This window comes from Chrysochloris asiatica, unplaced genomic scaffold, assembly GCF_000296735.1.
Source record: "Chrysochloris asiatica unplaced genomic scaffold, ChrAsi1.0 scaffold00006, whole genome shotgun sequence".
In the NCBI taxonomy this organism is placed as follows: Eukaryota; Metazoa; Chordata; class Mammalia; order Afrosoricida; family Chrysochloridae; genus Chrysochloris; species Chrysochloris asiatica.
The window spans coordinates 2320142-2332989 of NW_006408524.1; the positions used below are offsets into that span (position 1 = coordinate 2320142).

At 42.0% G+C, this 12848-nt stretch overlaps 1 protein-coding gene across 1 annotated transcript in view; it reads left to right on the forward strand.

The window, feature by feature from the left end:
- The window catches only part of CCM2 (cerebral cavernous malformation 2), a 78565-nt gene that overhangs the window by 55693 nt on the left and 10024 nt on the right, over positions 1–12848 (forward strand). Inside the window, exons 5-6 of the mRNA XM_006832258.1 lie at positions 11570–11653; positions 12115–12298. Coding sequence (XP_006832321.1) covers positions 11570–11653; positions 12115–12298 — 268 coding nt within the window. The remainder of the gene's footprint in view (positions 1–11569; positions 11654–12114; positions 12299–12848) is intronic.

Genomic DNA, 12848 nt, shown 5'->3' on the forward strand with positions numbered 1-12848 from the left:
AAAACTACCTGTACAACTGTGACAGTCTCAATTAGTCATGATAACAGTTAATGTTGAATCATAGGAATCTTATCCTCATCTCTTTCACCAGACCCATCTAGACAAGATGAAAACTATTCAGTGGGGACTCTACCTTCCCCTGCACACTCTTAAACTAAACTGCCTTTTGAAAACTTGTAAGCCAGTCACTTTGTGCCTTTATCACCCCCTCATTTTAGGTCACCAGTGTCTTAAGTTGCCTGTCTCTATCTACCCTGTGTACAGAGGACATGATACTTGATGTGAAGACTTCTTCCTTCCTTATTGGTGTTTGAGCTACTACTTCCATGAATATAGGTCAAGTTCATCAAATTGTAGCAATTTACCCTCATTTCCTTGATCCAAAAAAAAATTTTTTTTTTCCTATTGTCATCTAGTCAAGTTTGATTATCATGCCATCAAGGCTATGTCAAATGGGTACTATCTGCAGGTTTGGGCGTCGTCTAATTTATCAACTGTTGCTTCCATGAATGTTGATGGTTGATCTGAACAAAATCAAGTCTTTGACAATTTCAATCTTTTATCAGTTTATATTGGTGTTATTTATTGCTCTAGGTGTAAGAAATTTTGTTTTCTTTACATTGAGGTGCAACCCAATACTGTGGTCTTTGATTTTACATCCTCTTTACTTTTAGCAAGTAAAGTTGTATCATCTGTATATCGCAGGTTTGTTAATACATCTTCCTCCAATCCTGATGCTGCATTCTTCTTATAATGTAGATTCTCAGATGATGTGATGAGCCTCAGCATACAGGTTAAATAAATATAGTGAAAGAATATAACCCTGATGCACACCTTCCCCAATTTTAAACCATTCAGTGCCCCCTTGTTCTTTTCAAATGACTTCCTCTTGGTCTATGTACAGGTTCCTCATGGGCACAATTAAGTGTTCTGGAGTACTCATTCTCCCCAATGCTGTCCATAGCTTGTCATGATCCACACAATAGAAAGCCTTTGCATAGTTAGTAAAGCACAGGTAAACGTCTTTCTGGTAGTCTCAGCTTTCAGCTAAGATCCGTCTGACGTCAGCAATGATAGCCCTCATTCTATATCCTCTTCTGAATCCAACTTTTAACTTCTGGCAGTTCCCTGTCAATGTGTTGTTGCAGCCGGTTTTGAATTATCTTTAGTAAAATTTTACTTGCATGTGATATATATTGTTTGAAGACCTCTGCATACTGTTGGGTCACCTCTGTTTGGAATAGTTACAAATATGGATCGCTGCCAATCAGCTGGCCAGGTAGCTGTCTTCCAAATTTCTTGGCATCAATGAGTGAGTGCTTCCAGTACCACATCAGTTTGTTGAAAGATTTCAGTTTGCATTCCGTCTGTTCCTGGAGCCTTGTTCTTTGTCAGGTGCACCTTGGACTTCTTCCTTCAGCATCATTGACTCTTGATCATATGCAGCCTCTTGAAATGGTTGAGCATTGATTGTTTCTTTTTGTACCGTGGCTCTGTGTATTCTACAACTCATAGCAACCCTGTATTGAGTTTCCAAGGAGTGGCTGGTGGGTTTGAAGTGCCAGTCTTTTGGATAGCAGCCCAGTGCTTAGCCTACATTTCCTATTTTTGATGATGGAAAAGGTAACAAAGCTTGATGTAGGTAAACAATGTCACTAAAATGTGCACAAGATAAAAGGAGCACTTAATGATTGCTATGAGGTATATAATTTTGCAACAACCAAAAATATGTTTGGGCATGTATGAATGAGGGTACTTTAAAAAAACTCAGAAAAATGTAATGAAAGATAATGGTATGCTTTCTTGAATTTTTTGAAGGCCCCTGTGTGTATGTAAGTGCAGTGCAGTGATTGATTTCACATGGCTCATTCTACCCACAGTCTTTGTAAACAATGTTTTGTCTTGCTGGGTCTTGGTAAGAAAAGGTAGGAGAAGATATTCATGGGATGATAATGGTTTGGATGTGACTGTAAAAACCTGAAACTCTAACATGGGATTAAAATGAACCATCTCAGAAGCACAGGGTGAGGACATCTCACTCCCATCAAAGAAGACAGAAAGTTTCCTTTGGACTCTGAGACCCCTACACATTGGAAATCCTCACCACTGGACCAATAAACGACATCCATATCAGTGGAGAAAAGGTTGAAGTTGTGAAAGAACTCTTATTTTGCTCAGATCAAGCATCAACACTCATGGAAGCAGCAGCCAAGAAATCAGATCATGTATTGTGTTAGGAAAATCTGCACAAGACCTCTTTAAACTGTTGAGGAGCAAAGATGTCAGTTAGAGGTCTGCAGTATATTCGATAATCTCACATGCCTATGAAAGTTGGACAGTGAATAAGGAAAACTGTGGAAAAAATGATGCAGTAGAGTTGTGGTGTTGGGGGAGAATATTGAAAGTACCATAGACTGCCAAAAGAACAAACAGATCGGTGTTGGAAGAAGTACACCCAGAGTGTTCCTTAGAAGTCAGGATGGCCAGACTTTGTCTCTCATACTTTGGACATACTATCAAGAGAGACCAGTCACTAGAGAAGGATAACATACTTGGTAAGGTGGAGGGTTGGAGGAAAAAAAGGAAGACCTCCAATGAGCTGGATTGGCACAGTGGCAGCAGTAGTGGGCTCAAACATAGCGATGATTGTGAGGTTAGCCCCGGACCGGCAGTGTTTCATTCTTTTTTGCATAGGGTCACTGAGTCAGTACCAACTTGATGGCACCTAACCACAGCAACAGCTCAGAGACAGAAGGCTGTGACCCTGGAGGAATGGTAGAGGAGCAGCAGCAATAGAACCAAGAGCCCGAACATACACCAGAGTGGTAGAGTTTTTAGCCTCCAGAGCAAGCAAAGCTGAAAGCCTTTGTAATTCGAAATGTGCAAGTTGTTGCTGGCAGATATTTTAAGGAATGTATTTTTTCCACATACCAAAAAAAAAAATTTAAAGGGAAAAACTATGAGAACAGTTTGAAAACCATCCACTGGTCATTCTTGGACAGTTTGAGTATCAAATCATTGTTGTTAAGTGCCGCCATTGAGTTGGTTTCAACTCATAGTGACCCTGTTAGGGTTTCCAAGAAACAACAGGTGGTAAGTTTGAACCATTGACCTTGCAGTTGAGTGCTTATCGTATAGCTCCACACTAGGACTCGACCCAATTCATTAGTGACAGTGATTTTTTTTAGGACAAGCCACTGAAAAGTAGGAGTCCATGAGTCCATATCAGTGATAAGATACAAACAGAATAGAGGGTTCTTGTTTACTGCAGGGTTCTGAGTGCTGGCTGATAAAAGCAGTGGGAGCACCGGAGCTCAGGTAGGAAGTTGGAAGTTCTGATGAAGAGCATAATATTTTCATCATTTTCCATGATGAACACCGCTGGTTACATATTAGTTGCAAGGGGAAAAAGAATGACAAAGTGGTGGGAAACCAGATGATGCCTTAATGAGTGATCGGAACGACTGTCCCTGTGAGGAGGATATCGTGAGCTCCAGCTGAAAGGACACCACACTTCTCATATAACAGCAGTCGGTGTCTGCTCGTGAGTAAGCATCAGAAAAACCAAATGTGAGGAGGGGAGGGATGGGAATCAGCTTCAAAACATGGCAGTGACTTAGATGTCAAAGAGAGGCTGTGTAAATGGCTCAGATTGAAGAACACTAAAGAAACCTGAAAAGTAAGTACGCTATCTGATCCTGGCCTGCTTTTGAATGGGAAGGAAAAGACAATGCTATGAACGATAATATTGGGTTAGGCTGTTTGGCAGAATTGGAATGTGAATGGTGATCAGATTGAAGGATTGTATGAGTGTTTTAGTGGTTATAGAAAATACATGTAATCTTAGGAAATTACACATTGAAAAAATTCTCCAGTAGTTGAGAAAAGTATTTCATCCATACACACTTGCTCATTATGAATGTGTGAATGATATGGCAAACAGGAGACGATGGTAGTAAGTGAGTATCAGTATAGGGTACATGGGGGTTCTGTGTATGAGTTTTAATTTTGCAGCTTTTCTGAAAGTTTTTAATTTCCACATAGTGTTTTAAACTAGCAAAGTTTATCTCTTATCAATGTCGTATGTAAACACTGCAAGAACAAACAAATCTGTGTTGGAAGAAGTATAGCCAGAGTGCTCCTTGGAAATCAGGATGTCCAGACTTGGTCTCTCATCTTCAGACATACAATCAGGAGGGACCAGTCACCAGAGAAGGACATCATGTTTGGTAAAGTGGAGGGTTGGACAAAAAGAGGAAACCCCCAACAAGATGGATGGGTACACTCGCGGCAACAATGGGCTCAACTGTAGCAACAAGTGTGAGGTTGGCCCAGGACCAGGAAGTATTGCGTTATGTCGGGTTAGGGTTGCTGTGAGTGGGTACCAACTCGGGAGCACCTAATAGTGTATCTTACTTCGGTCTGATTGTCTCTCGTACTCAGAGGTCAGAGGTCCTTTCCTGTCATCATTGAGGTCCTGGGGTTGCGTGGGTCATCTTGGTTTTTGTTTTCTGTTCTTCTCTCTGCTCTTTATTCCTCCTTTCTTGTCTTTAGGGTTCATTGAATATTTTTCTGTTACTATTTTAGCATACCATTGTATATCCTCTGTTAGTTTTTTGGCCATATCTTTTTGTAATATTTACCATTATGCTAGGTATTACAACCTGCATCCATAACTAGGTGCCATTGGTCTTGTCACTTTACTTACAAAAATCTTAAAGCATTTAATTCCACTTCATGCTTTTCTCTTGCTTTCCACTATGATTATTATATATTGATTTTCTATTATAGAATCATACTATTGTGTGTTTTTGTTAAGTGCCGTTGACTTGGTTCCAACTCATAGTGACTCTGTATAGGGTGTCCGAGATGCTAGTGAGCTTGAACCACCGACCTTGCATATAGACAGTTGTAATTTCACTGTTTCTCCAACACAGTTTAGTTGCCAGAATCGTTTCTGACTCATGGCAGTAGAACTGTAGGGCTTTTAAAGTTGTGACCTATCAGAATCTGACCACCAGGTGTGTCTTCTGGTAAGTTCGAACCACCAACTTTTTGGGTAGTGTAATTGTGCCAGACTGCAAAGCCATTTGAACTACAAGGTCGGCGGTTCAATTTCACCAGTCACTCCTCGGAAACCCTATACAGGGTCACTATGGGGTGGAACCGACTCGACAGCACTTAGCAACAACAAGGAAGACCAGTTAATATGGTCGTTACTCAAATTTATGAAACAACCACTAATGCCAAAGATGATGAAATGGAAGATTTTTAAACATCTGTAGTCTGAAATTGATTTAACATGCAATCAAGGTTCATTGATAATTACTGATGATTGGAATATGAAAGTTAGAAACAAAGAAGAAAGATAGTAGTGGGGATATACGGCCTTGATGACAAAAATGATCCCAGAGATTATGTGATAGAATTTTACAAGACCAAAGACATTTACCAGAAATACTTTTTTCCCAAAAAAACTGACTAACGCATAGACCTCACCAGATGAATATACAGGAATTAAATTGACTGCTGAGAAGGAGCTGGAGAAGCTTGATAGTAGACAAAACAAGTCCAGGGGCCAGCTGCGCTCCTGCAAGTTCAAGTTCAAGTTGAAGACAAGTAAAACAAGCCTGCCAAAACCTAAGTACGACCTTGAGTGAATTCCACCTGAATTTAGAGACTCTCAAGAATAGATGTTAGACTTCTGGTAAGATGGTGGACCTGGCAGACGCACTACAGGGTCCCTCTACAACAAAGATACGAGAGACCACATAAAATAGACACAGATAGAAACTCTGGAACCCTGAACTTAGAAAAGTGGATTCATTGTTTGCTAGGAGGAGTAGCTGAGCAGGATTGGCGAGAGAGGGAGACTGACTGGTGAACAGGTGGCCATCTTGAACCTTTGTGAGCAACTTTGGCAACAGAAGGTGGCCTGGAAGAACAGAGTCACACAGGCCACTAAAAAGGTATAGTTCCGTCTTTTTCCCCATGTGCCCCTGGTGACCAGAGTTGTGGCCAATCCCGGATCACCCTCATCTGCTTCCAGCACAGACCCTCCTCTCTGGGAGTTAGGAGCCATATGGTTGGGAACCATGCCAGTGTGAGGCAGGAGCCAGCTGCTCTGATTTGGTATGCAGTTTTGGTGCCGGGATTCAGGTGAGCTCAGCTTAGGACTTAACCAGACCAGCCCCATCAAGAGCTTCACTGCATTCCTTCCCGATCTAGTGCCCTGAACACTTTCTCCAAACCAATGCAGCTATTGGACGTGGAGTGGCGAACACTCTGGGGAACTGCTGCAAGCCAAGAAGCTCATGAGGGAATATGGGATGGATGTGACGGTGCAGTTCCTGGCTGTAGATGGACTTCACACCAGCCTCCATGTTACCTGTGTTCAGGGTGCTCGATCCGGAAGGAATGCAGTGAAGCTCTTGATGGGGCTAGTTTCAGTGTCTGCTAGGACCCCAAGGCAGCTGGCAACAGGGTGATTGGTTAAATGCTGGTCTGGGCAGTGGGTTTGATGTTGGGTTTTATGGGCAAAATTTGAACTGTGCAGGATGTATCAAAAGAAGATGCAAGGAATACACAGAGTTACTGTTCCAAAAAGAATTGGCCAGTGTTGAACCATTATAGAAGGTAGGTTATGATTAAGAACCGATAGTGCTGAAGAAGGCAAAGCTGCATTGAAGGCATTGGCAGTAAACAAGACTCCAGATATTGACAGAATACCAGCTGAAATGTTTGAAGAAATCTGTTCAGCGTGGGAGGTGCTCAGTCATGTATGTCAAGAAATCTGGTCAGCTGATGGGAAGATACCCTTATGCGTTCCAAAGAAAGGTGATCTAACAGAATGGGAATTATTAGCCATCTCCTTACGTCAGTATCTTAAAGTCACATCTGCAAAGGCCCTTCTTCCACATTTGTAAGTTTCTGACTTCTTCAGGGGTCCGTTTTCAGTCTGCTATACTCATATTTGCCATTTCTGGTGTTCTTCCTTTCTGTGTATAAGAATTTTGATCGGATATCATTTCCTTTTCAGCCTGAAGAGCTTTTGACATTTCTTTTAGTATGGTTTAGCTGGGAGTTTTGTGTCCCTGAAAATGTCTGTTTCACCTTAATTTTGACAGATACAGATGCTGGATTGATAGGTTTTTTTGTTGTTCTTCTTTTTCCTTCTGACCTCCAGTGTTGGTGATGGAAAATCAGCTGTCACTCCGTCTGGATAGGATGTCTTACTATGGAGATTCTGAGTTTCCTGGGCCAGTAGATTGCTCTTTTTTAAAAAATTTGTAACATTTTTGGTAGTAGTTCTTCCGGTGATTTTTCAGCCCATTCTGCTTCTGGGACCTTTGGGACTCCAAAATAACCCACTCGATACTGTCCCAAAGATCATCGAGGCTTGTTTTTTCTTCCGCATTTTAGTCTCAGCCCTCTAATTTGGTTTAACCCTCTAGCTGTTATAGTTGTTATGTCCAATCTCCTTAGTAGCCTGTCTGTGTTAGTTGCCTATTGTTATAGCAAACTATTACAGTCTTAGTGACTAAAACAATACAAATTTATAGTTTTATACTTCTGGAGGTCAGAAGTCTGAAATGGGCCTCGCTGGGCTAAAATCAACTGTTGGCAAGCTTGTATTCCATTCTGGAGACCCTAAAGAAGAACCCACTTTCTTTACAAATGTAGTAACTGCCCACGTTTCTTCTCTTGACCCCTCCCATCGTCTTCCTCACTTTGAGACTGTCTGTTCATACAGAGCTATGGACTCAGGAACCCTGAGGACCCGTCCTGCTCTGTCCTGTAAGGCTGCTGTAAGTTGAAATGGGCGGACGGTGTAAACAGTGTGCTCTTGGCTGCTACTGAAAGATTGGCAGTTTGAGCCCACCCAAGGGCTCCCTGGAAGAAAGACCTGGCACTTTTCTTCTATGAAGATTACAGCTAAAGAAACCATGTGGAGCAGTTCCAAATTAACACGTGGACATCTTGAATGGGATGTTACAATATTCTGCCTACTACTGCATCCAGTGAGTTCTTTCATATACTCTTCTTTCAGTTCTAGAATTTCCATTTCTTTTTTGCTGTTTCCCAATTCCTTGAAATTTCCCATTTTCATACATTATAGCCATCTCTTTCTGTGAACTCTTTAATATATTTTAATAGTTCTGTCTCTCTGTGGCCCTGGTGTGATGCTGTAGTTATCCTATAAATAGTGGGCTGCTAGCCACAAGGTCAGTGGTTCAAACCCACCAGCCACTCCTTGGGAACCCTATATATAGGGTCGCTATGAGTCAGAAGCAACTTAACAGCCAACATTATCTATCGCCTTTTCTGCTAATTCTAATATTTGAAGGTGTGTGTCCATTGATTTTTTTTTTTAAACTGATGACATTGTACTGTTTCTTTAAATGTTCTAATTTTTTATTGTGTATTAGACATTGTACATACATTGTAGAGAGCTAATTTTTTTATCTTATGAAGGTTAAAGTTTGTTTCTGATGATCCTTAACTAAGTGATCAAACTAGCATCACTTCAAATTGAAAAAATAAAAATCCATGTTATCTAAACAATATTTTTTAAAGTGTGTGTGTCGGGGGGAGGGGTATCAGAAAACTCTTCATTTTGGCAAGTTTGTCTTGAATTTAAAAGCAGAATGAATGGACTAAGAGAACACATTCAGACACAGCGACCTAACAAAATAATGAGCTGAGTGAGACTGGATCCCCTTGAACTTGTAAAGGGCTGTGAACTTACCGAATGTTAGGGCTGGTCAGTTTCATTTGCTCTAGGATGCATCCCTTAGTGATGGGTGGTATGTCCGCTTTTTTCTATAGGACATTTTATTTTCTAATTTCTATTTAAATATATAGTTGTTGTGAATTGGGTGGAGGTTTAAAAAACAAATCAGTTGTTTGTTCAGCAGTTCTTGCACGTTTTGTTTCATGTCATGGTTGTAGTTCCTAACATGTGTTGTCACTCATCTCACTTCCTCCTGTGTTTCCTACCCTTCTTTCTTCTGAACTCTGCCCTTTTGATCTCAATTGGCTGGTTATTCCTCGCTTCCATTTTTCATTTGTATGACTATTAGCTACATTAGCCCTTTACCTGTGACACATGTTTCAGGAGTGCCGGTGGCATTGTAGGACAAGCACTGGACTGTTAGCCACAAAGTTTGCAGTGGAAACTCACCAGCCACTCCATAGGAGAAAGATGAGGCTCTCTGTTTCCATAAAGATGTACAACCTCAGAGACGCCATACAAGGTCACTATGAGTCGGCACCAACTTGACAACACTTAACAACAGCCAGCTTCAAACATTTTATCCCAGTGTGCCATTTGTGTCTGGATTTTGCTTGATTTTCCTGTCATGTAAACTTACTTCTTTTTATGCATTAAAGTTAATCAGTCTTTGCTTTAATTGATTTTGGGTTCTTGTTGTAGTTGCAAACTTTGCTCCTACTTCCAGGTTAAAGAATGGCTCGTGCGTGTTCTTATTTAGTGGCTGCACAGTTGATCCTTTGTATTTAGATTTCTGGGTCTCTTCAGACTGAACAAATAAAAATCCATGGATTGAAAGAGACGGAGGACTGGATGCTGGCGGCTAGGAGGCGGGCTTGCAGAATGTGCCCTTTGGTTGTTTAAATTACTATATATTCCTGAGTGTTTTTTGTACATCTCCCCACCCCATCCCACCCCCCAAAAAAGAAAAACAAAGTGAATGGAAGTAAATACTGTTGAATGATGATGCATGGAGGAGATTGTAATCATTGCAGTTAAACGATGGTGTAAAGCCCATGTTCTCCTGTGTAACTATCACGCAGTTCACATACACACACACACAAAGATTTGTTAGCCCAGGTATTAACTTTGAACTAAAAAAAAAAATCCATGTATCCAGACAGTATTACAATTTACATTTTGTTCTTAAGCAGGGAAAACTAAGGTATGGTGCTAGCACTAGGAGTTGACAGAAAAGGAGGCTTACAGGGACTTTACAGGGTGATAGAGTCTCTAGATCTTGTTAAGGGTGTCAATTACTTGTTGTTGTTAAGTGCCGTTGAATCGATTCCAACCCATAGTGACCCTGTGTAGGGTTTCCAAGAAGCAGCTGGTGAGCTTGAACCACCAACCTTGCAGTTCAAATGACTTTGCAGTCTGACACATTCTGTCTGCATTTGTCAAAACTGTCCAAATGGTACATTTAAGATGCTCATTCACTGAGTGTAAATTGCACTTCAGAAATACATTTTAAACTCTCAGGTAAGATAAAATAGTATACCCATGAAACAAGAACGGAATACTTAAAAGGACGTTGAGGAAACCTGGAAAAAAAGAAATAGCTGTTGGAAATTTAAACTGTCACAGCTAAAATTTAAAGTTCAGTAGAATAGTGAAAGACAAATTCAGAAATGTCTCTCAAATAAGAGAACCAAAGGTAGAAATGAGAAAAAGAGAACATTTGAAGATCAATCCAGAAAGACTTGTAAGAATTCCAGAACATAGAACTATCTCATAATAGTTGGTCTGTATTAGGATAGAGTCTCTTAGAAAGCATTATGTTTCCTGTCTCTAGAATGTCTAAGCAAAGAATTAATGGCCACAGATTAGATTAGGTGCATGAGATTTCTGCAATGAATAAAATTTGCCCCTTTCTTCCATTCACCAATCATGTTTTATAATTTCAGGGTAGGCTGTTACACTACAGTCATTGTTCGGTGACAGTTCAGAAGCCTGGTAGTGTGACCTTAATGTAGATTGCTAACTTCTTTTAACCTTTTAAGATGACAATGTTTTATGATTGTAAATTAAATAATGTAAGTAGGCATTTGTTACTGTGTCACTAAATGACTTTTCATGTTTTAATATCTCTGAGGTCAAGAGGTCTCACACTCAGGAGTGTTTTATGACAATTGTCAGTGTTTTTCTCTTTTGGTGTATTCATGGTGCTTACCTTCACAAGGGAAGGAAAGGGAACAGCTTTGACTGGGAGGATGTTTCTCATTACTCTGTCCTGCCCGAAGTTCTTAATTAGAGTCAGGCCAGAGGGAGGTCTGTCCATCATGTACCTCCGAGAGGGAAACATGACTTTAGCCCCTTTTAATAGATTAAATATATGCGTTAACAAAAGGCTGTGTAAGCATGTATACAAGACATTTCTTGGGAACAAAGAAGAACCCATTAAAAAACAAAACATTCTTTAAGAATATACACGTTGGGTGTAGTGGAGATGAAGACATGAAACCAGCAGGTACCTGCACAACCTTCCACACAGGAGGGCCCTGCCTTTGAGGTAGTTAGATAGGAATCAAGGCTCTGCCAGACTGGTAGTGCTCGTTGCAACACTTTTGATGAAACCAAATACAGTGTAGTAGAAAGTGGGGAGGCTGGTCCAACCGCTGGAGATTTCTGTGAGGACACAGACATGCTTTCTCAACAGGGCTTCTCCGCAGCATGGAGACTGTGGCCTGCTGCCGGGAGCGCTCAGAGCCGTGCCGTATGTGCCGATTCCTGCATTAAGGAGGACTTGGGCTGCCCTCCATCTCTCACGGTGCTCTTTTCTCCAATCTCTTTCAGTACTTGGGTCAGTTAACTTCCATACCAGGATACCTGAATCCCTCCAGTAGGACTGAAATTCTGCATTTTATAGACAATGCAAAGGTAATTGTATCCTCTTACTCCACCCTGTGTCCTGGGTCTGCACTAGCTCTCTGCTCAGACTCTTGGCCTTCCTGTGTGGAGTGGGGGTTCCAGCTTCCTATAGTCCGGCTGCACCTGCTTCCTGGCCAGGAAGAGTGGCCCTCGGTCTGAATGTGCATTCACTAGACTTGCTTCCTGGGGTCTGTGGCTGTTTGCAGAATTTAAATTTCCCAGATATTCAAAACAACATGTTAGTGATCTGAATCTAAAGATAGTTTCAGTGTCATCCTCTGAAGGGTCCGAGCCTTGCACTTGGCCCTGAAATGGTGTGGCTGTTGATGGCAACACCCATACTTGATTATGTCAGACTCTAAATAATCTTGCACCCTGTGATTACACCCAGCCAGTGACAGCGGGGGTAGAGCATTTTCCTGGAGGGGAGCCAGGGCCCTGCATTCCTGGTAACTTATGTATTTTTCCAGAGGGCTCATCAGCTCCCTGGACATCTGACCCAGGAGCACGATGCTGTGATCAGTCTCTCTGCCTACAATGTTAAGCTAGCGTGGAGAGACGGCGAAGACATCATCCTCAGGGTCCCCATCCATGACATTGCTGCAGTCTCCTATGTCCGGGACGATGCGGTGCACCTGGTGGTCCTGAAGACAGGTACAGAACCAGAAAGGCAGGCTGAAGAGGCAGAAGCAGCCGGGGCTTTGTTCTGGGCTTCAGTTCACAGTTCAAATGAAGCAGCGGACACAGATTTTATGGCACGGGGTTGGGTCTGTGGGGTCTAATGGGATAGTGCCTTTGCTTATGGGATGAGATTGGCCCTCACCTTTGAGGCCCATCCCTGACTGGGGGCCATGGCCCGGGAAGTTTCTGAGTAGTAGAACTGAGGCAAGTCACTCAGCACTTTGTGAGGAATCCATGAGGAATTGGGGATTAATATCAGCAAGTCAGTTTCCCATCCCTCTGCCCAAAGGTGCTGGCCTCAAGTCCTGCTGAGGGCACACTAGAGTCATCCTGCAGTACTCACTACCCAGATACAGGGTAGGCAGATCCTCACCACAGCACAGGTGTCGCACCTCAGAGAGGAAGGTGTGGTGGCATGGTAGGTAGTACCTCAGCTTGGCACAGTCACCGTTTTTGAGTACAGAGTGAGATGATACAACACACACCTTCCCCACCTGAGAGCTGCACCATACTGCAGCCACAC